Source organism: Centrocercus urophasianus, unplaced genomic scaffold, assembly GCF_019232065.1.
Source record: "Centrocercus urophasianus isolate 14NV4802_14NV808 unplaced genomic scaffold, USGS_Curo_1.0 seq_10, whole genome shotgun sequence".
NCBI lineage: Eukaryota > Metazoa > Chordata > Aves > Galliformes > Phasianidae > Centrocercus > Centrocercus urophasianus.
Window position 1 is genome coordinate 45,619,964 of NW_024884142.1, and position 27,703 is coordinate 45,647,666.

At 36.8% G+C, this 27,703-nt stretch overlaps 1 protein-coding gene across 1 annotated transcript in view; it reads right to left on the bottom strand.

Moving 5' to 3' along the window:
* Positions 1 to 27,703, bottom strand: part of PTPRK (protein tyrosine phosphatase receptor type K) — a 397,462-nt gene that overhangs the window by 60,681 nt on the left and 309,078 nt on the right. The window contains exons 8-13 of the mRNA XM_042815147.1: positions 26,572 to 26,874; positions 16,992 to 17,101; positions 15,700 to 15,901; positions 13,157 to 13,262; positions 6,905 to 7,178; positions 3,656 to 3,692 (exon numbers count right to left, since the gene is read on the bottom strand). Of these exons, the coding sequence (XP_042671081.1) occupies positions 3,656 to 3,692; positions 6,905 to 7,178; positions 13,157 to 13,262; positions 15,700 to 15,901; positions 16,992 to 17,101; positions 26,572 to 26,874 (1,032 nt within the window). The remainder of the gene's footprint in view (positions 1 to 3,655; positions 3,693 to 6,904; positions 7,179 to 13,156; positions 13,263 to 15,699; positions 15,902 to 16,991; positions 17,102 to 26,571; positions 26,875 to 27,703) is intronic.

A 27,703-nucleotide genomic window follows, 5' to 3' on the forward strand; every position in this document is an offset into this window, starting at 1 on the left:
TGATTGTTGATTGATGATTAATAAGACCACATTAGTCTATTTCCTCTTACAAAGTTACTAATTAAAAATTAAAATGTTCAAAGACTAATTAAATTAATACAGGAATTTTTGCATGCACTAAATAAAATTCCCTACGCAACGTATCTTAAAACAACAACAAGAACAACAAAAAAAAGTATCTAGGAAAGCTGTTAGATTGATTCATTATATTTATTCTACTTTTTTTCTCACCAAAAGCTGTCAACAGCTCTTTCAAAACATAGGAATAGAACCAAAGTCTTGAATACTTAGGAAAGGGGACAGAAACTAAGAATTACTTCTGTTCGTAATTATTCTCAGAAGCAGAATATATGGCTTAGGTTTAGTTCAGGGACAAATTAATGAAGCTGATTATACACAAGTATAATTGTATTATAGGTTTTGTGTCTGGAAACCTGGAGGTGCCCCTCAGTTAACTGCTAAAACTGTTTCCATCTTTGAAGACTTACTTCATCAAGCAAGCAAAAATCTCTTTGTGAGACAAAAATTCTGGAAAGGATAACCAAAGTTTAAACACACTGAGTTTCTACTGTGAATGAGTGAAAGGAAGGATGTGACTTTGGTAACATCTGCATTATTTCCTAGATTTAGATGGTCATTAAGCTCTCCAGAACTTATTAAGTTGGTACAGCCAAAAGTTATTTTACAGGCATTGATCCAAATATACAAACAGCACAGACAGGAGCTTCATTTCATATATATTTAACATCTGATCATCTTCTCTCATTTGAGCATTAATCAGTAAAACTTACATATATAAACATTCCACTACAGGAGGTCATTTAACTTTCACAAATTTCCCTGAGAGTAGAAACATCATCAGGAACAATTTCAAGAAAATAATTAAGGTCTAGACAGACTTATGACTTCTGAAGACTTAATCCAAAGCATATTAATGTCAGCAAAAAACTCCCATTGACATCAATGGTCTTTGGATCAATCCCCAACTGCTATGGAAATTAATTCAGAGCAATAATGAGGGTGAACTAAATGCACACTTGTAGTTGAAATGTTACCACCCAGACCTTTTTATTTCTCAAATCAGATTAAAAAGTAATTTTCTGCTATTTCACAATTACTTCCAGATGCGCATCATCTCAAATAGCATTTTCATCCATCTGTATGTGCTGAGAGATGGAGAGTTTCTATGCTGCCTGAACTAGCAATACAAATGCAAACCAAAAGGGAAAAGAATTTTGGAGGTGATGAAGTTCATGTTTTAAACGCAGAGTGATAAAACTTGGTCTACATTTATCACTCCTAAATACTTTGGAATAGAGCCAATTCCGCCACTTCTTTACTACTACAGTAGATTTCTTCTAATTATTTTCTTTTCTCTAGTCTTCAAAACAAATTAATACACGTAAATCAGTGTTAGCCTCAAAGCTGGCAGCCTAAAAACTGTCAGAAATGTCAACTTCAAATTTCCTCTGCTTAATAACAGTTCTGCTGACCCTTAGTCCTCTTAAATGTCTGTTTACGTGCTAAATAATTTGAAGCATCACTGTTTTATGACCATGTTAATCTAGTTTCATTTTGTTAGCAGTTGATAAAATTTTAGATTGTAAAATCCAATGTAATTCACTAGTGGAAACCCATTCAAATTTTTACATGTTCAAACTCAGCTCTAAAATATACCGATCAGTCTTCAACATGATGTGTTACTCTCAAGTGCCTGTCATGGAAATGGTGCATCTTGCATTCATTCCTACAGCAGCAGTTTGGTCAGACAGGTCCAGTTACCATATATTCATTGTGGGATGAGCATACAAGTTGAACTCTGCCTAACCAATTTGGATTCAGTAAGTTTGAGAACTTCATATTGGAAATTAAATGCATTGCCTTTTAGCTGAGCAATGCAACATTCCTCATCTCTTAATAAACGTCTGACCTATTACCTTAATCTCTATTATTTGCTACCTTAATCTCTATTTGCTAAAAGTATTCGAGTTCATTTTCTGGGCCATCCTTGTAATGGAAATGGCAATTTAGATATGTTACACCCAACATCTGCGCCACAAGGAGTTATTTTTAACATAATTTCCTTAAGAATCAAAGCTTTCATTCTCTCTCACCATATCTATTAACTTAAGATTCTCTTGGTGAATTCAGTCCAATCTGCAAAAGGGCAAAAGTCACAAAACCATCAAATTCTTAGAAGCTTTGTGAAAACAGGTGCCCAGATATAGAGGAAATCCCATATTATACCAAATCAGGAAATGCTCTGGAGAAAACTTTTCAAATTGTTGCTGTTTCAGTATTTTCTTGCAAGAAAATTAACTCAGTGTTTTAATACTCCAGACACCAGTAAGCATTTCAACTTATTCTAAAAATATTTTTTCAAGGCATGCCAAAAGCAGCAAAATATTTTAGTGATGATTTGGCAACATCTTTCAGACAAACTCACACTTCAGTACATTTTGTTATCAGAAGTGTGTAAGATCAATGCACCTGCAATACACAGATGGAAAAAGTATGAGAACTTCAGTTTAAATGCGTTGACTTTCATCAGTTTGACACCAGTAAATAAACTATTTAATCAGTTTACAGAGGTAGGAGGTAAATCTTGGGAATGATATGTGCAAAACCCTTTATGCATTAAAAGGGTTTGAACAAATTTTTGAGAAGTACATTTTAATTTTCAGTTTCTCAGAAAAACACTTTGTTACAACCAACTCATTAAAGCCATAAGCTTTTAATTGGAACAAGTATTAAATTGAAAGAAGCAATAGAAAAGATGGTGCTGACGTGCAACAGCAGTACTTTAAATGCCTGCCTGCTTATATTTAAATGTGCTTTTACAGTGCTTATCAATATGCAATTAGAAAGAGACAGTGTAAGCACTGCTGGGCCTTTGAAGAGTAGTGCACTTCAGCATTTGTTAGGTCCTCTCTTGTTCATGCTACTGGAGTCTTTCAAACAACTCTCATGTTGTTTCAATCAAGCAACCAGAATGAATAGCTACATAAATACAGTCAAAGCAAAAGATAACAATAAGCAGAACGACTAAGTCCTCGTTTGAAGATGAAACTATTTTTGAGTGAGTAGTATGTGATTAACCTGCTGTATGTGAGGTCAATACGATTTATTCTAAGTGCTGAGTAGTCAGTTCAAGCCTTGGGCCACACTTGTTATTAAGCATACAAGCTTTCCTCAAATCAGCCTCCCCTAAGCCTATCTAACGCCGTGATTTACTTATGAAAATTAACTACTGTGTCCTTCATATAAATGAAGGAAAAAATCTCCGTTGCCACTGGTTGGAAGTAGTTGTTAGCATAATGGATGGTTTAACTAAGTGTTCTTACTAGTCTTCAGCCCACCTATCTGCTGCCTGCAATGCCTCAGCTGCCTGAAAGTAGATCTTGAAAACCATAGATGGAAGGAAGGAAAAAAAAAAAAAAAAAAAAAAAAAGGTGCCCCAAATTTGTCTAACTTCTGAGTATTGCACAGCACCCTCTTTGATGCAATACCAAAGAATAAAAAGTGGCAGCCTATTACATTTTAAGAAAAGCAAGTGGTTCAAAATACAGGAATGGTACTGGTTTTGGTTCAGTCATTTAACAAAAACTCCACATTTCATTAAAACGCTATTTTGCTTGGGGGAAAAACCTCTTACCTTTGGTAGCTATTCGAACACACTGAGTTTTGGTTTCCTGTTGAGAAGGGAAAATTAAAGAAAAAAGTCAGAGCAGTTTTCTTTTTCTTGCCTTCCCCATTCCATAAATTAATCCTAGACCTGCCAATCAGCTGAGGACACTGAATCAGGAAGCTCAGGGCTTTGGTCTTAGCAGGGGAGAAGGCTGAGTCATTTTGCCTTTACAGAAGAAACAAGATGGATAAAACCTGCCTAGGCATGGAACTGCACTGTCCGTGATAATGACGGAGAGAGAAGATGTAGCAAAATTACAAATTATTCAAATAAAATTTAAATCACGCCATGAGAATCCAGTGAGATTACAGTGGAAAAAAGGGGGAGAATTGTTGGTCATAATTATTTCATGGTATAGAAATACAGCAATAAGGTACATTTGCTTAGCACTGTGCCCAAACTAAATTGTCTTGCTGCATACAAGCATGCTCAGGCACACCTGAAGCATTCTGTCATATCCTCTCCTTCATGCTTCTGAGGGTGGAATTTGCAGGGAGGCAGCCCAGGTATCTGTTCACATATGACATACTTGAACTACAACCTATATGTTCTGTCCAGAAAAGACAGTGATTTGACAGGGATATGCAAAGAATTTTTATGCAGTTTAATTATTACTTTTCTTCCTTCAGAAATTTGGTCAGCAACTGAAGCAATTAAGCAATTAAGTTAAGCACACTTCAGACAACATGAACAAATAAGAGGCATCCATAAAGGTGTTTTCTGATCCTTTTGAAAAATGTGTAGTAATTTTAAAGGCAAACACACTGAAATAGCGTAAGGTTGAGTGACAGGATGCAGCCATTGCTATATTATATCATACTAAATGATACTATCATATAATCAGAAAATATATTAATGACAGCTTCATTTTATGACGTGCGCTTCGTGTAGTCCTGCCACCACCAGCACTGCCTCCTCAGTGGATCCCCTGGGCTCTTTTTCCTCCTAAAGATCCAAGAGTAACTTTTGAAAACAGTATGTAAAGAATGAGCCAAGTCATGAGGTGAGGATGCTCCACAAAAACAACTTTTCAATCTAAATGAAAGCTCCATGAAAGCTATCAACAAATTTTACCTAACTAGTATGGTCACAAGTGACTGGATTTACTAGTTCACCCTTGTTCAAAACATCTAATAAAATCACAGTGTAACCCTCATCCCACTCCCACAGAGCACACTACACTTTCTGTTGACTATCTTGGTGATCCTCCCGGATTACAGTAAAACATCTGTTTAAATATTCTGTAACCCAGAGGTTGTGTTTCAACCACTAGATCTGCATCCAGGCAGAATGCAGTACAACTCCAGCTTCTAAAACATCCCTTCAAATCTCTCTAGAAACTGAAATCTGATCCTAAGTTTTAAATCATACCAGAGAAAATCATTTCAGTATTAAACCCTCTCACAAACTGAAGTTTGAGGTTCAGGTAAAATGTATTTTGTTTTTCCTTATCTTCTACTGTCTGTCAAATTGTAAAAACAAAATCTTATTTATATATTTAATATTTTTTGTTCTTTCCTGCAGTTATTTCTTAGGGTAATTAACTGAATTTCCTCATGATTTAGACTGCTGGAAGCCAACAACAAAGGGAATTACACATAGAAATTAAGGGACATAGAAATACGTAACTAGGAGTTGCTTTTTATTTTGCATTGTTTGTTTCCTAGAGTTTTACAGATGAAAATCAGAACAGGCGCTTCCATCAGAAAAAGCTTTCAGCTTTCAAACAGCTCTAGTAAACAGTTTCTGCTTTTTCTTCATCCTGACTTGATGCAATTGGTTTTCATAAGCAGAGGTAGAAAGCGAGATGTCTTCAAAAGGCACCAAGGCAAAGCCCCTTTGCTAACAATGGTTTATTTGATCACAGCAGAGACCCCAAAGGAAGGGCACACATGGCTCCTGCTGCCTTCCTGCTCCTGGTGAGCACCAGCTGCTGTCAATATTGCTATCAAGCAGCCCCTTTCTGGGTTACCTGGATACTTCTTGTGGAGAGTCTTACAGCAAGTCCTCCAGTTTTCTAAACTAAAGACTGAAAATCTAAATTTTTAATTATTTGAGGTTTCTGTGCCTACCACTTTTACCTTTACTTTCCCTTGCAAGAGAAAAACAATTCAGGAGCAAGAGCATGTTGCCTGCAGAGCCATGGTGTTCCTCCCACCTGGAGTGCACTGTGATGTTTAACTTCCTGCCGCTTTTTTCTCTTTCATATGCACAGAGCCAGCCACAGCGCTCAGCAACAGGGCTAAAAAGGAAGCACTGGGGAGGTAATGAAGGTGAGTGACAGCCACACTTTGAATGCTGCACAGCAGTTGAACATTCCTGAAGCAGACTTTGCCATAAAGGCTCTCAGAAACACACCATGGGTATGGAGTTACTTTTACTCAAGCCAATTTTTTTACTTTTGAGGTTCGAGTGAGACTCTCCATAAGTTTATAACTCTTCATCAGCCTGCTGAGCAGCCTGATTCTGTTTATCCTGCAGTAATAAGAGTTGCAGTTGAGAGAGTTGGGGAAAGAACAGAGGTTGCCATTTACCAAGAAGACAAAGCACTCATACTACTACATTTGGACAATTACTGTTTATAGTATATAAATTTATAGTATATCATATAAACTATATACTAGTATATACATATATACAGTATATATATATCAACATATACATATAGTATATACATATACTATATACTAGTATGTACATTATAAATAAAATATATATGCATATTACTAATATGCATATTTATTATATGCATAATTGCTTTATATATATAATATATATAATTTTCTTTCTCTATAATTTTATTCATTCATATATATTATATGCAATATTGCATTATAATATGCAATTTATTATATAAATTACATAAATATATAGCATACAATATATACCATTAGTATATTATTATGTTAAGTATAAAATATATATTACTAATATACAAATTAGTAATACAGTTATTATATATTATTCTAATACATTATACTTGGCATAAATATTAATTTTTATAATAACTTATATTACTAATATGAGAGGTATTAAACTTTCAACTAGTAACATCTACTATGACACAAGGATGGCGTGAAACGTGAATGGCAGGCTACCATACTGTCATAGCATGGAAACGAAGGGTGCTACTTCCAACAGGCCCAGCTTGGACAGCTCTCATGATAACAGGCGCACATCTTTGACTTCCAGGAGCAAGGTGTGGTTGCCACTCACCTTCTCAACACTGCTCATGGCCTGGAAATAGATGTTGTAGCCTTTCCGAGGAGCCAGTGGTGGATTCCAGAAACCCTGGTAGGTCCTGTTGTCACCCACAGTGAAAGGGGCAGGCTCTGGCAGGTTTCCAGGGGGCAGCTCAGCAGCAAAGTAATATGGTGATCCCCCACTGAGAGCCGTCTGGTAGGTGATGGGGATTTGGTAGCATTCCATGGCACCTGTCTCTCGCTTTGTTCGGTGCGGGTGCAGCTCCTCAACAACGATCTGGTAGGCACTAGAGAAACAGAGGAAAAATGTGTACTCTTAAAGTCACCTGCTATGGCCAAGTGTCTAGTCTAGTAAAAATGTTTACCTGACTGCTTTGCATAAACTTCAACCAAAAAAAAAAAAGTGGAAAAAAAGAAGAGGAAAAAAAAAAAAAAAGACAGTGGATGCACAGATGCAGAGAAGACACAAAGATACAAAGATTAGATAGCAAAGCTGTTTAATTCAGCCAATGAAAAGTAGCAGCATCTATCCTTCCAGGAACAACAACAGAATCACACAGAATCACAGAATCACCCGGGTTGGAAGGGACCTCAAGGATCATGTAGTTCCAACCCCCCTGCCTAGCAGGGCCATCAAACATACACATTCAGATCAGGTTGCCCAGGACCCTGTCCAACCTGGCCTTAAACACATCCAAGGACGGGGCATCCACAACCTCCCTGGGCAGCCCGTTCCAGGGCCTAACCACTCTCCTTGTATAGAACTTCCCCCTAACATCCAACCTAAATCTTCCCTCCTTCAACTTCGATCCATTTCCCCTAGTCCTGCTGTTGTCAGCCCTTTTGAAGAGTTTACTCCCCTCGTGGGTGTAGGTTCCCTTCAGGTATTGATAGGCTGCAATGAGGTCACCACGCAGCCTTCTCTTCTCCAGGCTGAACAAGCCCAACTCCCTCAGCCTGTCCTCATAGGGGAGGTGCTCCAGCCCCCTGATCATCTTAGTCGCCCTCCTCTGGACCCTTTCCAAAATCTCAATGTCTTTCTTGTACTGAGGGCTCCACACCTGGACACAGTACTCCAGATGGGGCCTCACAAGAGCCGAGTAGAGAGGGACGATCACCTCCCTGTCCCTGCTGACCACCCCTCTCCTGATGGAGCCCAGGATCCCATTTGCCTTTCGAGCTGCCAGAGCGCACTGCTGGCTCATGTTCAGTCTCTCGTCCATCAGGACCCCCAGGTCCTTCTCTGCCGAGCTGCTCTCAAGGACCACTCCTCCCAGCCTGTACGGGTGCCTGGGGTTCTTCCGGCCCAAATGCAAAACCTTGCACTTTGCCGTGTTGAATCTCATTAGGTTCACCCGAGCCCAGCCCTCCAGCCTGTCGAGGTCCCTCTGAATAACAATACAAGTAAAACAACAATACAAGTATATCTACACAACTCCCTAACAATGATTTTTTTTTCCTTTTGAATAAACACAAGAATTAATCTGAACTTTAAACTAGATTAAACTCTTCGTCTGATAACTGGAAACATCTGAAGTTAGCATTTTCCTTTGCAATGATATTAGAGAAAGCTCAGCTTCAAGGCCCAACATAATGACTGCCTCCAGGCTGTGCTTGAAACACCAATTTGCAGTTGTCATATCATTAGAGACAGAATGTGCTGACAGGCTTCTCCACCTCTTGACCTTGCTGTGGCTTCTATCTTGGCTCAGAGCTATGCAGATCTAAAGTACAAGTGACATGCCATAATGCAGGCACAGATGGACAGAAATCTGTCCATTCCACCAAGATAGACTGCCTCATTCCTCTACAGTTGTCAATGATAAAATGTTAGAAACTGCTGAAGCAGATGGCATTCGGCCTATTAAATCACCATCCCAGCCCCCCGGTACCTATCTTGAAATGGTCTGTGGGTTGGTCACTTTTCAAAATCACCTTCTCAAAATAGAACAGGTAATGATAATTCTTCTCTCTCCTTCAGGGGAACTACCTAACTGCAGTATGCTACCAACTCATTATCATCTCTCCCTGCTCTGCAGAAGCAGAGCTAGGTACACAGAAGTTGTGTACTGAGAACAGGAAGCAATTCTTCAGTTTATAAGAAAGAAAAAAAAAACAGCTGTTTGCGTTCTAAGAACTGTATGAACAAGTATATATGTATGTATACAATACATATATACTCTGTTAAACTCTCATCTATGTGTAGATACATGAGAGGATACATGAAAGACCTTCTTACAAACACTTACCTTGTTATCAAGATTAATAAAATAAATATGTCTAAGAGCACAGATGAGACCTGAAGCATCTCAGCTAAATAAATATAATTTTCTGTTTTGGTTTTGTTTTAAAGATTTCAAAACAGAAAAACTGAAATCAAGGGGTGTTCTGGAAACTTCACTGCATTGCTGCAGGGACTCCAAAAGGCAAAGACAAAGGCAAGACAATCCTCATTTTTCCAGAACTTATGCGGCAACATTAAATTATTTTGTCAATTTTCTCTGCTACCAGTGCCCGGAAAACCTAATAACTGTAGTGGCAAAGATGAAGTGTGATACTGGAGAATGGAATAAATGAGAGAGAAAAAATAAGAAACTAGTCCAAAGAGCTATCCTCTTTGGAAAGAGTTTCTGGCAGTATTTTCCTGCAACATTGTAGGCTAACAAGACACACAGGAATATAACCATTTACCTCTGGGCCCTTGGCGATGCCATCTGTTAAAACCCATTTACTAACACTCTGGTGATTCCAAAGCAACATTCAATGTATGATATGTTACTCTGCATACTCATAACAGAAAGGACACTTCACTGTAAGATGCAAAGAAAGAAGACAGGGCTAAATTTGCATAACGAAAAGTGAAGTGCATGCTGGCTGCAAAGACCGTAAGGGATCAAGGTTTAAATGGAAGTTTAAAGGTAAAGGTTTGCTTGTCCATGGTTTTTTTATTTTATTTTATTTTATTTTTATTTTTATTTTTTTATATACTACTAGTCCTAAATAGGTGAGGAGCCCCCCAGCCGACATTTTGCATGAAGAGATTATTTTTCAGATCAAAACCCTTTTTGTTTACTGATGAAAACCTGTATAGTCCCTCTCAACCAACCTGATAAAGAACAAATTAAGATGCCCCTGCAACAGACCCTTCTTTTTACCCCTCCCCCAAAGCCCCAGCTCAAATAGGTATTGCAGTGGTAAACATGTTTGTATTTCATAGGCATTAGTATCAGCTAGAAAATTCTTTCTGTGCATCTAGTGGAGACACAGCATCCTTTGCTTAGACAGGTGCCAGACTGAACAGCAGCCCAAATTACAACCTGTGCCTAGCTTGATTGACAGCTGTGTTTTAGCTGTTTCCTGCAGTGGCCCACTTGCTCAATTTTGTTGCGTAATGAAAACAACCTAATTCTGCATATGGAGGTATCGGAAACATGTTCCCAAATCACAGAAAATAAATCTCATCATTAAAAAGTTGTCTACACTGATTCTGATCTATGCTCTCTCTAAACTTCATTTGAAGCAGGATTTGAAAGAAGGATGTACAGGAGATTGTTTTGCTGATGGTCAGTCAGAATGATCCTTTAGAAAAACTACAGTGGTAAATCATGTCTTTAAATGAATCACTGAAGCACAATTGATGCTACTGACTGGGATCTAATCAACCAGACTGATGGCAAAACACTATTCTTCACAGAGAGCCCAAGCCCAAAAAGTGCTGTTTTCTTTTGGATTTCTAGTATGCAATTTGATTTAAAACTTCAGAAGATCATAAAACAAGCTAGAATAGATTAAATGATAACACTTGAAGAGGAAGATATAATTAGAGTCACATTTAGAATTGCGATGACTATTGCGTGTAGTGTCTTAAAGAAATGACTGACAGCCACGTGGAAATTTCAGTTGGGTTAAGGAACATCTGTTTTGTAGGGGCTGTGCTGATAGAGAAGCAGAGGTACAACAAAACATGGTCATAATGTAATTCATTTCATAAAAGAGTACCAGACTGTAAGCTTTTCTTTCTCTATAATTTTATTCATTCATGCATTTATTATTATTATTTAACATGGGCCTATTGCTATTAAATAAATTGATCATTTGACAGCCTGCAGCTCCAGGGATTTAAAAAAAAACAGCCGTATTCTTCAGTGTCAGGCTGAAGAGCAGCATAAGAGACCCTGCTCTACTCAATCACAGCTTCAGGCATGGTGATACATTTTTGCCATCTACCTGGTAACACACATTATGATAGCAAGACAGGCTCATAGTAGAAGAGCAACTACAGTGTGGGTGGAATGAAGCTTCAGTAAAACTGGTCAAAATCTTTAGTGACACCAGTTCCGAATTTGAGTACTACATTTCTCTCTCCTTTTAAAAAGCTGCTGAAAAAAAACTGATTGCAATATACAGGGAAGGAACAATGTCTTATGCATTTTCCTGGAGAACATTCCTCATTCAGAACAAAGAATAGAACACCTATTTTAAGAATAAAGCTCAGCTTCCTGGTTACAGTGGAGGATTTATTTTGTGTGTTTCCTGATATTAGAAATTCAATGTAATTTCCTGGGTATTCAAAATCAATTTAAGTTGAGAAGGAAGATGGGAGACTGGAAGAAAGATGCACTCTTTTGAGAATATACTTAAACAATAGTTACTAATACTCTATTCAGCCATCCCTATCAAACTTTTGATTAATTTTTAAAACAATAAATAACAGTAAGCAATGGGACTAAATGTGGGAGCCCCCTGCTGTGCGTACAAATATGCTGCAGAACAGTCTGTGTAGAAAAGATGGGCATCACCACAATCAGTGGATCCCAGTCATGCTGTTAAATATGCTCTGGGCAAAACTGCTCTGGTTCCTCCAGGAACCAGGTGCAAGACTTGAAAGTTTTGGTATTGCATAGAGAGAGGAATCATGTTTTTAAAGAGGGGCAGCTTTGCACATGGCCAGCAGCAAGAAACCAGGAAGGTTTTAAAAAGCACATACAGAGGTGCATAGTGAGTTTAAGCACTTGTGTATCATGGGAGTGTTTTCAGATCTCAGGTCTGGTTTCCACTGTATCAATTTGACACAAACCCTCTCCACTCTGCACAAAAATTCTAGCTTTGCTCCAGGGCAATCTTTCAGAAACTCCAGATGTATAAGGTTACAATTTTATTTACATCAATATCTCCTTCAGAGGAAACTAATTTGGACGATCTCCTATGACACTGAATTATTAACTCAATTATATTGATCATAAGGATGACTGTGTGATAAGGATATAAAAATGCTTGTAGGCATATGACTCACCCACACAATATCCAAGTAAAACAAACATTCCTCTTAATACAAACAGATTCATAGGGCTCAGGCACCTTGCTGGACACCAGTTGAACCACAGTAATTGGCAATGCAACACAGAACAAAATGCATTAGCGCATATTTCTTTAAATACACAAGGGCAAGAGCATGAAAAGGTTTTGATGCTCAGTAGTTAATTAATCCCCAATTACTCGGCTCTGTCCCTGAATCTTCCTGATGCAGCTGTATCAGTAAAACACAAATGGAATTAAGTAACATAAAAATTTTGCATTAAAAAGTAAAAGAAAAAAGTGGGATGTAGACTAATCTTTGCAAACAGAATTAAATTATTCTCAATAGAGAGCAGAAAGGGAAAGACCCCTGAAGTTAACATAAATGACATATTTTAATATGATTATGGGACACGCCAAATAAAATTTAATAGCTTGCTACTACGAAGCACTCTGAGGGAAAAAAAAGGTCAAATAGTTTGTATTCATCAGTATTTTTCTCCCATTTCCTCTGAGCTTTCAATTTTCCAATCATACATATGTGCTACAGAACTGATGATTTGAAGCACTGGAGAGGAAGTGTTATTTTCAAATCCATTTTCTGACAAACACCTTTCAACCTCATATTTCGCAGACACTGAGAGGAAGTAAAATGAAATGATAATGGATAGGAGGTAGTCCTGAGGACCCTAAATCAAACAAGATGGACAGCTGGATGATTAAGGTCATGAATATCTTTTGGGACAAAAAAAAATCTCTCATTAATTACAGGTGTATTGGCAAGCTCAATTTCGCTAAGAAAAACAACAGTAACGTCAGATGAATATCACTTAGAAATGAATAGCTTTATCAGCTTCAAGACAGCGTATAATCAGCTAAATATCAGCTAAAGAACCTCTTCTTGATTTCTTTAGTTTTTATGTTTGTGTGCATGTGTGTTTTGTTGCTTTTTTTTTTTTTTTTTTTTTACCTGATAGGAGCACCTTTGGCTTGTGCTGGTCTCAAGAGCACAGTTATTGTAGTAGCAGTTTCATTGAGAGACGCATCAACTCCTTCATAGTCCGGTAAAGTGGGAGCTGATTAATGTTGAGTGGGAAGGAAAACAATAAGAAACAAATCAGCAAAAAGATTTTGAGTTTTTACGACATCGTGGCTGTTCACAATACAATAAAAAGGCATGATATTCATCAGCTACGTGACCCTTTTTTAATTATTTGAGTGAAGCACTACTTTTTATTAGAACAACAACTGATAATCCTTCTTCCCATCAAGTCTCCCTCCCTCAAGTGAGGGAGGATTTGACTCCTAAGAAACCCCAAGAACACAAAATCTATCTTCCCTCTTTCTTTCAAACAAGTATATTTGCAATCCTGAAGACCTACATCTACCACCTTTCTTCCTTCTCCAATAATGTAGTCATCCAGTTTAGCTATGCTACTTTGTTCTGCCATAACAAACTTGTCATAGCACTGACTAGTTATACTGTTGTTCACAACAACTCTAGTGTAAGGAAAGACACATGATCTTCCGTGTTTCAGAAAAAAATACATATCCATTAGATAGTAAACTCCAACAACTTGAAGACTATCTTCATATTTGAGTGGTTTTTCCAGTTGATCTCTCTCTTTTTTCTTTTTTTAGGATGTAGATTTTCCTTTATAAAATTTTTAATGATGCCTTTGTGTTTCAAAATTAATTGTCACAAAAAGGTGTTTTCTAGCAGGGTGTCAATCATTTAAATCACAATAATTTTAATTAAATTTAATTAATAATTTTAAGATAATACATCAACAGATGGAAGAGCAAAGAAAGACTAAAAGCTATACTTCATTAGTCTCAGATCCTAAATGCACATTAAAAAAGTTGTTCATTACAGAAAATACTATTGTTTCAAAGAAATAATGTTTGTTGAAGGTTCATCTAGGAATTACTCTTTACATCATATTCACTAGGTGTAAACAACTCTGAAATTCAGATAAAAGGGTGTCACAGTTTACTTCAAATATTTCCTAGTATTAAACAAGTATTTTCCAAGTATTAATTAACATATATCCAAGTCATGGTTCAATGGATTCTAGACAAAATTCTCAATATTTTTGAATGGAAAGAAGATAAATCTGAAGAAGTCTGAATACATCATAGCCCTAAATTACTCAGACGTTTTGAGATGCTTCTTAAAATAGCAAAATGACTGGGACACAGGCATGCTTGCAAGATATTATACTGTTATAATTTTTTTTCCCTAATTTTCACAATTAGAAGAGAAGAGTGTACTTGCCACATGTCCATCACCTCAGAATGTTTATGACCTGGCATTTGTTGTAAAGCAACACAAAGTCTTCAAAAAATCAGAATAAAACATCAGACCGCAAAACAACTTCATAGGCTAGATGAACAGAACATAGCATTTGGTTTTGTCTGTTTTGCTTTTGGAAGGGGCTGGGGAATGATGAATGCTAGTACTTATGTTCTGGGATGAAATTCAACAAATTGTTATACTTAACTACAAAGACAGCGTTTAACTTACTACAGATTTCAAGGAGTTCTGCCTTGAATTTTCTCACATTTCAATTCACGTGCATGTTTTAGGAAACTGGGTGAGGAGAGTTGGTGAATAGTTTTCCAAAGAAATGGTACGTGCATTTCAATACATTATTAACACCCCTTTACAGGAGGATTTAAGTTTCATTTTGGCAGATAATAAGGGAAATAGCTTGCTTTGTGCTGCTTACACTTTTAAATGACTTTTTTTGCAACCTGCTAAGCTGTGAAGTTATCATACCTTAAAATCAACAGTTTCTAGGGATATAGCATTGACTCATTTTCTGTTTGTCAACTGCATAAGCTATCTTATGTTTTGAGAATTTTATTAAAGTTTAAGGAAATCAAAATATTAAAGCATTCAATTTGACACTGCTTTTATTCTAGAGTTTTCAGTGCATTATTAAGATAAATAGAGTCATTCTTAGCACACTGCAGTAAATGAAAAAAAGGCACAAACTAAAAGCAGAACTATTTGAAGTTGACAGAAGAAATGCACACTTAGTGTTAACTTCCCCAGTTCTGTTACAGTTGTATGTTGGTAAATGTGGTACCTTGAGTAAGTTGGTTAATTTTCTGAATCTGACTTTACTAATCTTCAAAACAACTAAATTGTACATAGTAACTTATCGAGTGATGCAAGGCTTAATTAGTTGAAGTTTGTAAAGCACCTTAAAATCTATAGATGAAAGTAAAATATTAAACAAAATTAAACATTTGATAACTACAGTTGTAAAATTTCCTTGAGCTTGTGCTATTGTTCCGGAAGTACAGTCAAAAGCATTTTCATTAATATTAAAGCTTCTTTCAGAATATGATAAGAATGTTTTCATTTAGATTTCCTGATTATTGAAGTCTCGGAAAAAAAGAAAAAAAAAACAACAAACTTTTAAAAACAGTGAACACTGCCCACTCTTGCCCCACTCAATTTTAGATTTTTAATTAATTAATTAATTAATTAATTAATTTTACCTGAAATGTTGGTTGTTACATTGATTGTGGTTGCTGGCCCAAACCCCTTGACAGTGCTTGCACGTAAAAAGAACTGGTAAGTAGTCCCAGGATGTAAATGTGAAAACACGTGGTGTGTGCTGTTCCACAGTTTTGACACAGTTTGTGGAGGTCCTGCCACTGGAACTGCAGGATCGAACGACCGTATACTGCTGTAGCTCACCTGGAAAAAAAGATTTTGTTACGGTTTCAGCACAAGGGGATTAAGTTAGCTTGGATGGAAATGAAATACAAATCATATATTCATCTAACTACTCAGTTTTCTCAGAGATACCATGTGTATTTGGTGTGTATTATTGTCCAGTCTGCTTCATTTGAAAGGGTATATGTATGTGCTTCATTTCTCACAGTGGCAATGTCTGTCTTCCTATATAGATGTGATAAAGCCTTGATTTCTTGGAAACAACTGAACATTTGCCTGCCTATAAGAAAAAGTGAATGAGCTCTTTGTTTTGCTTTGCTTGTCTATGCAGCTTTACTTTACTTAGTAAACAGTCTTTATCTCAACCTATGCTTTTTCTCACTTATACCTTTCCAATTTTCTCTTCCATTCCCATTGGGAAGAGTAAGCGAGAGATTGGGTGGTGCTTGACTGCCCACCAGTGTCAAACCACAGCACTTATTTAAGGGGGGTTTGTTTGGCTTTTTGGTTTCTCTGGCTCCTAAAAATCATTACTATGCAAAATTGTAGTCTTTGTTCCATAAAAAGGCTGATGGGGAGGATGGCAATCTTTCCCCATATCAGTTCACTTTTAGAAAAGCTTCCTGCCAGTCTTCTGCGGAAGTCACCAGAAGGCTCATGTATTAAACACATTCTAAATCGAATATATATGCAGGCTTCTCTGAAGGGTGATATCCAAAGATCTCGCAAAGTTAAAAAAGGTGCTTCCAAATTTAATAATCTTCTCACCTTTCAAGTAACCTTCTCTTCCAACAAATAAGATTTCACAGGTCATGTTTATCATGGCCTTGGAAGGACGAATAGTAACAACACAAGATTTTTAAAATTAGCACTTGCCATGTGATTTGTAACACCGTTACCTTCACTTGCTGAATATATTGGACAGGGCCACTCAGGCAACAATGCATACATCACAGTTTTAAATTTTGAGCATCTATTCCAGTATTCTTTAAGTGAAGGCAGTGCCTAATTGAACAGTCTGCCTTCGGAGAAGAAGCAACCACCACCAGCCACCTCTCTCCAACACTTTCCTAGTCCTATTCTGTACGCTTGTCAGCTGTTTGATGATTACCTCATACTGAGTGATGATGCCATTTGGGTCCACAGGTTCCTTCCAGTTGAGGAAGATCTTATCTTCAAAAGGAGTTCCTTTCACTGACTTGGCAGGTATAGGTCCTGGAACTACAAACAAAATAAAACTTAAATTCAGGAGACAAACAAATTAAAGAGATGGCAGAACATCCTTCTAAAATTGAAAGTCAGCACAGGTCTATTTTTTTTTTTTGCATTCATTCACATGCAAAAGATAGTGGTAGAGAGTACGAAAAGCACTTCAAAGCATATTTTGTCATTCACAGTGAAGACAGAGCATGAAGTTGAAATGTTATCCCCACATACGGTTTTCAAAACTTAATGCAAAGTCAAATTCTCTTGTAATATAGCCAGGGGAAGTGGTTCAGGTTAGATTATTACTTCAGGTGTTCAGGGAAATCTGTAATATGCATATCACAGGACAAGGACTACATGGTTTTAAAATCCTTTTAAAAAGAAAAAAAAAATCAAAGGAAAGAAAGCCAATATATACAGCATGTTTCAAATGAGAGAAATGCTTACAAAATAATTTTCAGTCACCCCTTCTTATGATTTGTTGTCTTAAAAGGGGGCTGGGCGTAAGAAAACAGCAGTTCAGCTGCCACTGCTTTCAACAGCTACAGCGCTCACACTGCAGAAAGATCAAAACCGCTTACTTCAAATCTGTCAAATAAAAGATATTTTCAAAGCTTTGAACTGAACCGCACTAAGATGACCCTACTTTCTTATTTTAAATGGAACCAATATCCTTGCTGTAATAAAAAGTCTGAAGTGTCATCTCAGGTCTCTTTGCCTGAGTGATTCGCAGTGCCCGGTAATCCTATCAGTGCCAGGTGGGAGTGCTTAGTTATCTCCTCTTACAGCTCACAAAATATTTTTGCTCGTACACATGGTTCCTTTTTCACCACAGCAGCTCAACTATGTTTGCAGGCATATATGCTGAAGGAATAAGGATAAGACTACCTGAAGAAAGCCTGAAACCACAGAACACCCTCCTCCCTCGAAAAAAAAGCCAAATTGTCAAAATCTTCAGTCTTTCAAGCTGTCAATATGTTGACATATATTCCCCCCTTCTTAATTAGCTTGTCTTTTTTGGTGCAACATCCAGTGAGCCTAATGCATGACATTTCCTGAGTATTAATTTTCAAAGCATATTCACATTTTACAAAGAGTAAAAATAAATTAATAATCACTGGACCAAAGGAGGTGCAAGGTACTATGCTAGCAGTGCCATAGTGTGTGTGGTGTATCCCAGTAACACATTTCATTTCAGTCTGCAAGGAAGTTGTAAATGGTAATCTGACCCTTGGTACAAGCAACATCGTTTAGTTCATTAATAATAAATTCATGGAGTCAGAAAAGCCAGCAGTAAACAGAGGAGAGCTTCACAGAAACTGTTTACCCATCTGTCAAGCTAAGACTTGGGAGAAGTTAACTAAAATCACACACTGCTGTTTTGCTTCAGTGTACTGATATGGACTGGGGACTGGATAAAGGCTGATATGCCATGACAGCCCCTTTGCTTTGTTTGTGGCATTCACAGATTTGCTGTGGGCAATGCTTTGTTTTGCACAGGAATGCTTCACTTTTTTTCATCTCTACATCTGAATGAGGTATGAATATACTCTGATTTTTCCTAGAAGATGTGTCTATATGTGTGTCTATATGCACACATCTGTGTTTAAGACAGACCATACAAATGCACCAGGGCATACACACAAAATATGAAATTTGACAATAAAGCATATTAAAGTATATGACATTAAAAAATAACAGACATAATTGCTCAAAACCCTGTAAAATACCTTTTTCTGTGGTGCTTTTAAAGAATATGCTTCATATTTAAATTAATCTGGGTACAAAGCTCCAAGTTTCAGGCTTGCATAAAGACTCCTACATTTCTGCCAAGTGGGAGAAACCTCTGAGCTCATTACATTGTATGGCCCTGTTTTCTTCTTCTGCGCTATAAAATTATTTGCTTGTGGCAGCAGCAGTGTTAAACTGACAGGAATATCATCATCCCAGTTATTTTCATGCTTCTCTTCTTACTGGCAAGAGGAGGCCAGGAGAACAGAAGCTGGGATAGTGGTGAGCAGCTTGCTGAGAATCCCAGTAAAAACAAGGTCAGAAAGCAAAGGAGAGAAAGTATCTATAGAAAGAGAGCAATAATTTCCATGTACCTCAGCCATCCCATAAATTCACCAAAAATGAAGCTTGTGAACAACTTCAATTATTTGAGAGCTCAGCTAGAGCTAAAGCAAAGAAAGAAATATAAGTTGAAATGCTTAGAAAAAGGAAGAGAAAGTCAGTTTTAGTTTGAAGGACATATTTTGTGTGTTCAAAGCTTCTTCTTCCCTTCAATTTTTTCAGTTAAACCACTGTAAAAACATATTATTTGCATAGGTTTAGCAAAGGAAAGTGAGGAAGGTGTGAAGCAGAAGCAAAAGTATTTGCTTAAAAAACGTGCTGTGAGCAAGCACACATATTCCATTCATCTCATTAGTCAAAATAATATATAATCTTCCATGTTTATATTTTCATGTCTTTGTCCTCAGGCTAGTACTAGTTACACACAAAAGTTAAAAAAAGAAAAAAAGAAAAAAAAGAAAAAAAAAAAAGGAGAAAGTAATAAAAAAAGCCCCAAATACCACAAACAAAAACTTGCCATCTACAACAAAAGACCAACAGCAATATGACCAGATGATAACACTACAGTGAAGACACAAACTGCACTCTTCCATTTGGGTAGCTATCTATTACTATTACTGTCTGTTCCCTCCAACTTCCAGAAGGACTGCAAAGGTCTTAAGAAACACTTCAAGCTTTGCCTTTTGAAAAGCAGTATTCAGAGCCCCCCACTCTTTTATACAACCTTTTAGAAGTGCTCAAGTGGAAAACATTCAGGTAAATGTCATCTTTCTGTAGGCAGCATCTTTCAGAAGCCACCACACAATGAACACAAAAGATAGACTCCCTATAGGCACGTGTGTGCAACTCTAAAAGTCCCATAGCTCACTTTTGGGTATCGTGGCTACCTTGTCAGCTCCCATCTCTTTTCTAAGTGAACTCTTCTTCTTGTCCTTATAGATAGCCTACCCTAAATCAAATCACCCATGACTACTACAAGTGTATATTTAAGAGAAGTACATTACTTAAGATTCCATGTCAATGGCCAAGTATCTGAATAATTCAAATAGTGTATGTAGCTATCAAAGGAGTTGTGCTCTGACATTTTAGCCTCTGCACCCTCTCTTTAAAAAGATTCTGGTCCCATTGATTTTCTTTCCATTTGCTGACCTTGTGAAGTGCGAACCCGCCATCTCTGAGTGACAACAGCAAGGACTCTTATATACATTATTCTAGGTCAATCTTCCAGCAGGTTCAGACTTATGCTTAGCAGAGGAAAATAAATTATTTAGGATAATTAGGATATTTAGAATTTAGAATTTAGATGCATTTCCAGAGCCCTTTTACAAAGCTATATATTTGTCTGTGAATCAGTGAATAGCTGATAATTTTTTGTTCTACAAATGTAATGTGGTGGACTTCTGTAAAAACTATGCAGAATAAAATTACAAGCTATCAATCTGACATAAAACCAATTCATTTTTGAGCAATATATTTGCATTAAACTATGTCACAGACACAAATAAATTTTTATTCACAAATAGTGTCACTTAAATTTGTTGTACACTAACTTAACAGGAAATTTATAATACTTCACTTCTGGAAGAACAATGTACTAACTGACACCAGCCTCTATAAAATTGAATTTATATTGCTTCTATTTTCCTGCTACATAATAAGGAAAGTGCATGTAAACAGAGTATTTGTATTACCATGCTCTGTGAAAGTTATGCAGAGTATTATTATGCAATACAGTAAAAGCTGTGTGTAGATATATGCACAGGTAAAGGAAAAATTCCTGTGTAATAAAGGGTTTACTTTGAAGGAAAGTATACCAGCAACACAGCTTATAGCCATTCTCAGAAGGCAGATGTTCTGTTTCCAGGAGGTGGTAAAAGAGAATCTCTTCTACCATTCAAGTGTTATAAGCAATTAAAATGGCCAACCTTTACATTTGCTCTGAGGGCAAAAAGCTAGGATTTATCATATTAGCTTTATGCATCCAACTGGCTCACGCCTGCAGTTGCCACCTGCAGGCCCACGTAACTTCCCCATCGTATAAAAACACAAACACAACAAATATAAATGCTTATGATCAAGCTATTTGCTATGCCAACTGGCAGTGGCTCTTCAGTCTCAGCAGTGGCAGCGTTTGTCATAGATATGGACACAAATATCATGCAGGGCTGAACTCACTTATTCAGCATTTGTTGAACTATGGGCATCAGGCACGGGCGTCCAGTGCATTTTGCTGTTTAAAGCCCTTTTGTCTCAAATATGGACTTCAGCACTTCTCAGCTCTGGGATTTGGAAACAGTTGTCCATTTTAGGGTAAAAATAACCTTACATACTGACAAAATGGCAACTGCACAACTTACTAAAACCATGCAAATCAGTACTCTGATGCCAGATTCAAGTAGCACCTCGGCTGTCAATGAAGGCAATTATAAGGCCTACATATCACTCCTCGCCCCATCACAGACAGCTTCAATAACTGTTAATCCTGGCCTGCTTTCAGGTGTAATTATGTCATACACACCATTGCCAAAAAGCACCTCATACTGCATATCGCTTTTTCAGCTATAAAGCTTCTAATATAGGTAACTAAAGGAAATGAAAGTTGAAAGTTGTTTCAGCCAGTGTAAATAATTCTGTGTTCCATGGCCAATTTTTCCTGGGGTATTAATATAAAACCTAGCTTGCATTTCTACTCCCTGCAATAGCTTTAAACAACTTATTTCATTTGCTGTTCATTCAGTGTAAGCCTAAAATAAGTCTGATCTAAAGAGTCAATAATTTCAATATTTTTCTTTCTTTTTCACAAATCAAGTTTTCTGATGTTTTAAATAAAAAGCGCTCACGTGTCTTTCTACCATCACTTCTTTCTCTCTCAATTATATGCTGTTAGCAAATCCTACCAATCATCTGAAAAAATGATTGGGGTTGGGGTTATTTTCAGGATCTGAAGGACAAACAGGTCACTCCACGCTCCTTTTATGAAGGGCAGTGGAACATTTATAACCAGTTTCCGTTTGCTGCTGCTCAAGATGTAAAACTTCCTTCCTATCTGATTATATCAACACTAAGTTTGGCCACTACACAAGACATGTAGTGCATATATCTCCCTCTTTGGTCAAGGTCTAAAGTCAATGCCTTTAGTGAGGGCATACACGGATAACTTTACATCAAATTCTTTATCATTTCATCATGAGTTTTGCTTTATTAACTATAACTTCTTGCCAACTTCCAGTAAGATTAGTATATGGCGTTCACTTGACATCTGTGCATGTCATTCAGCTCAGTTACATTTTTTTCAAGATAGTTTGCTATTTCAAGTAGTTTTTGCAAGCTTCCTTTGCTGCATCAGGCTTACTCAACTTGCCTGCTCATCTTGCTGCATTAACTTTTCTCCCAGGTGTGCTATTTTTGTTACTTGAACTATGTTCAAGGAGAGTTTTACATCTATGTTCTTCCAAAGCTCCTTGAAGCATTTTTTGTTTCCTTTGATCGAGACATATATCTCCTCTTTTTTTTTCCTCCCAATATTTTCCTGGGGTGCCAGAACAGATTGAAAAAGCATAAACGAAACAATCCCTCTTCTAACAAATGCTGAACGTGGAAGAAAAAAAAAAAAAAAACAAACAGAGAAGTATATATATGTATTTCTAAAGGCAACTTACAGTCTACTAACAAAAATGGAAAAATACTACATGTAACTATAAATTCCTCTCTCTTGCAGTTGGAGGAATGTATTTCATATTTTTATATTATGGTAATATACAAGATATTTTCTTTTTTCTTTTTTTTTCTTTTTTTTTTTTTTTTTTTTTTTGGTCCTGTCTCTATAACATTTCCCTCTTACCCAGCTGTTTCTCCAAATGGTGAGCGAGCTGAAATTTTCCAAGAAGTGAGAATAGTGGTAGAGTTGGATACTGGGTGTCATAACCCTATGCTGTATTGCACAGGATTATCTATAGATAGATCTATAGATCTCTATAGAGCTGAATGAACTACACCCTCAAAAAGATCAGGGCGCCTCACTTGTTTCCAATGAGTGTGTCTTTTGATCAAGACCAAAGCTTTGGTACACTTTAAACCCCCTAAAAGGGTACTTATCCTATGACATATAACCTTTTTCAGTTAGTTGTTTTTGGTATTAGTTGACATTCCTTCACTAGGTACAAAATCATCTAATACTTTGAGTTTCATGATTTGCTTTCTCCACAGTTGTTTTCTCCAAATGACTGCCACTATTTCTGCTAATTCACCATCTTTTGCATCTGTTTCCAAATTAAGGAAACTTGTATATTCATTAATTCCATCTACCATACATTGTTTTTAAAAAGGGCTCCTTTGAGTTTGCAGCACCTGTGTCATGCAGCTCCAAGAATGTGCATAGATTGCTGATCTATGTAAAGTGATAAAGTCATGAATAGTTTTTGTACTTTGTTCAACTTTGTCCTGCATGCATTCATCCCCAAATTTCAAAGAATCACAGAACTGTAGGTGTTGAAAAGGACCTCTAGAGTCATTGAGTCCAACCCCCCTGCAAAGCAGGCTCCCTGCAGCAGGCTGCACAGGTAAACCTTACTTTTTTTTTTTTTTTCTTTCCTATATTGAGTCTTTCAAACACATTCCATCCCCAGCTACACAGCACGAGCTTGTTCCAAATCTTTATGATTTGTTCCAAATCTTCGTGGTCTCTCCCAGTGAAAGATGGTAATTCAGCTGTAAACTAGTCAAATATTTCCTTGTTTCCTTATTCTTTTTGTACAAACTAACAGTATATTGCTGGTACTTCATGTTTCTGTGGAATTCAGCTCTGCACAAATTACTACATTAAAAATTATTCTTAATCAACTCCACTTAAACTGAAATACCTAAGTAAACAAGTATTCAGATCCAGCTCTGGTCAGAAAAAGGGCTACTTTGAGGCTGTCTGATACTCTTGGCTTTACTTTCATCCAGGTTTTGAATAATAAGCTACTAACAGATTCTTCACTTGTCAGTCATGGCTCAAAAGGTCTGAAGAGCTTCTGAAACTTACCCTAGCCTTCTACTAAGCATTTTCTGAATTAATTTTGCTCCTGGCATGATATGCTGCTCAGTTATCACTCAGTGCTCTGGCTTTTGTGATACCAGAGATCCATATAAAACCAATATCCTCTGAATTTAAAGAATCCTAGATTTTCAAAAGTATATAAAGTTTCTGGCAGAGTGACAGAAGAAAAATGAAGGGTAAAATAAAAAAAATAGAAGAGAAGTGAAAAAGATATGGAAGATGGGAAAAATGGATAGAGCAACAGAAGATGAGGTCAAAATGGGAAAGAGGAAGAGGCATGTATCTTCAATTTCAACATTTTTCTTTACAGATTCCAGACAGTGGTGATGGTCCTAGATTGTAATGAAAATCACATTAATTCTACAAGACCTACAAAAAGCATGATTACAATGAGACTACTTCTGATTGTATGTGAAAGACATGGGGCATCGAACTATGCATTTTACTGTAGCTCTCATGCTTTTAGTTTGAACCCTGCTTTAGGCAGCAAACTGTCTTTTCACACAGTTTGGATGGAAACTTGATCACTCAGATATTAGACTGAACTCATACCCTACACAAATACAGTTACTACAGAAATTAGTTCAGTACTGCTGTAAGATCTCAAAGAACAATGCAGGTGTGAATGTCTCTCTGATCCTCTATGATGGCTAACAGCCTCAGGATTGCATCTTGCTTACATGTCATGCATTTTGAAATATATGACTAAACGGACACACACTTCCAAATTAATCAATAGTGCATAATCAAAAACGTGCATTTTACTCCCAACAGAATCACTGACTTGGCCTCACAAGAGGATATTTCCAGGTTACAAGCATAATTATCACCACTGTGTCTGAATATACCCTTCAAAATGCATTAATTCTTCCCCGAAAATAGCACTTCCTTGAAATAGTGTACCTTAGTATCTGTTCTCTGCTGGCATGCTAGTCCAAAAAACTGCCTAATGTGTATAATTTTCAATGAGTATCCCACAACAAAAACAGAAGACAAAATATATGCACCTGACTCTGCTCTTCACAATCACTTCTGTGATGAGCAAGTACCATCACTGCGTACACAACTACATAAAGACTATCAGAAACCATAACCCTTCTTGAAAACTGAATTAAAAAGAAAAAGAAAGCCATTTTTCCATGGACATTGCAATATTGCTACTACTTTTTTCATTTTTTTTTTTAACCTCAAGGAAAATAGCAACCATAAATACTTACATCATAAGTTCAGATAAAGAAATATTTCATCATGACTTATATTTTATAATTAATTTTAAATACAATAATGCTAAAATTTGAATTGCATGAAGCATTCTAATTTTGAACTTGTCAATACATCTTCATGTGATACATCTCTATCACTAGTTCTCTACAGATCCTCATACTCTGACTATTTTAATCAGCTGTTTTTCCTCCTTTATTGCTTCAATTTCTTGTAAAACTGAAAATATATTGCAAAAAAGTGCTACCAGACTCTAACCTTGCTATCCGTACATATAGCCATACATTGTTCTCATTTATTTTATAGGCAAGGAATCATGCTACTTCTTAGAATTTTATCTTTTAATGTAGCTATGCTCATATATTACCCCAAATAATCATTTTACTTTTTTTTAACCCCTATGGAAATATCTATTTTCATTTTGTTGTTGAAAATATTCCAATAAAATCTAGACATAAGGAAAGGAAATCCAAATTGCTCGTTGTTTCCACAGCTGTAGCCTTATTAGAGGAAGTATCTATTTTAATTTCTTTAATGCCAGTATTCTTAGAATAATCACTTAATGTCACCATCACTGTCTACGTCTATTCTTTATTTCTCCCTGACTGTGGTAAGTTAAACTGCCTTGTGTCAATGAAATTTCGTCCAGAGCATTTAAAGAGGAGTTGCTGAAATATTACTTTAATCTGGTAGGTGTTTTAAAACTGTTAAATACACTGTTCTGTAATCCAGAACATAAATAAATTTTTGGTCAAACAGAAGACTAGTCTTCGGCAAATCTTGAATAGTCTTAAACCATCAAAATGCATATTTAAATACCATGTACAGATTACATTCTTTTTCAAATAGCATGCCTAAAATGATAACGAAGAAGCCTTTGCCATGATGTGCCTCTTGTCACCTGCATTAACACATTTTTGCAATGACTGGGAAACAAACCTCTTTTTTCTTGCAAGACAAATTCAGCTTCACTTGAGCTGCAGGGACAGTTTGGGCTATGTATGCAAAGCTGTTGTTTTAGGGCTAATTAATACATTTAAAGAATGGAACCTCAGTCTTTCAGGCTACATACTGTAGCACGCAAAGTCAATTCCTTTCACCTGTCTAGACCAGACTTGGACATAATTTCTGTAATAACATTTATGCATACCATCTTCGTCTGTCTGGATAATGGTCTCCTCACTTTCCTTCCTCCCTTCTGGGTTGGTTAAGATCATTTTGAGGCTGACATTTGTGTACGGAGGCAGATGATCCACAACATGCTGGGGTGCTTTGGGGTCCATGTCCAAGCAGTCTGCCTTGCTCTCGTTGCGTCCACAGAAGTAATGGTAGCATATTGTGACATTGAAAGTGTGGCAACGAGTGATATTGTAACCCAGAGATTCCCAATCCACTGCAATGTGTCTGGCCTGAATCTCAGCAATCTTCAAAGTTTTAGGTGTTCTCATAGGTTCTAGAAAACAGAGTAAATAAAAGAAAAATGTTAATGATGTTCACTCTTGCACAGAATAGTAAGATTCTGTAGATGATAGCTATGGGAATGTGAAAACAAAGGAGATACACACAGCTGTATTACTGGAAGGAGTACTGTTCTTTGTGCAGATGCCTGAATGCAAAAAACTGCCACAGTTTCCATGTTTTTTATTTCCTCTTCAGGGTCTCTTTGCAACTTTCATGCAGTGATTAAGACTTATTAACAATGAAGAATTGTTATTAATAGTCTAGCAATTCAAAGCAACTGAGAATACAGACAGCAGATGTAAAATTGTCCAAAATGCCACCCAGTTGTCACCACTGGCTTTCCTTCTTAATTTTCACCCTTTCCTCCCATTTTTATTTTTGCCTGGGAAAATTAGATAATATATCATAGTGATGAAGAGTCAACATTCACTGCACTATGATTTATCATGCCACAAAGCAATGCTATATGCTAATAAGCTAATCACCTTACTAAGCCAGCAATTACAAAAAATGATGCAGATATTAACTGATGTTTATTAATTTTAATAATGAAGCTATCCATTCAAACAAAACCCCTGAGAAATATTGTAAAAAAATCTTTTGGATATTCCTATTATATCCCTCTTCTTTCAGATCCCTAAAACTTTGGACACTGCTCTGAGTTGGTAACCTCTGAACTGTGACCCAAGTTCACCTGCTCTCCCCCCGCCAAGCAAATTCAACAGCAGAGGACGTGGCACTCCCCAAGCTGTCATCAATCCTTCATCATCTCTCTAACGCATTCATTCCTCATGCAAGACTAACTTTTATTGTTGAACTTA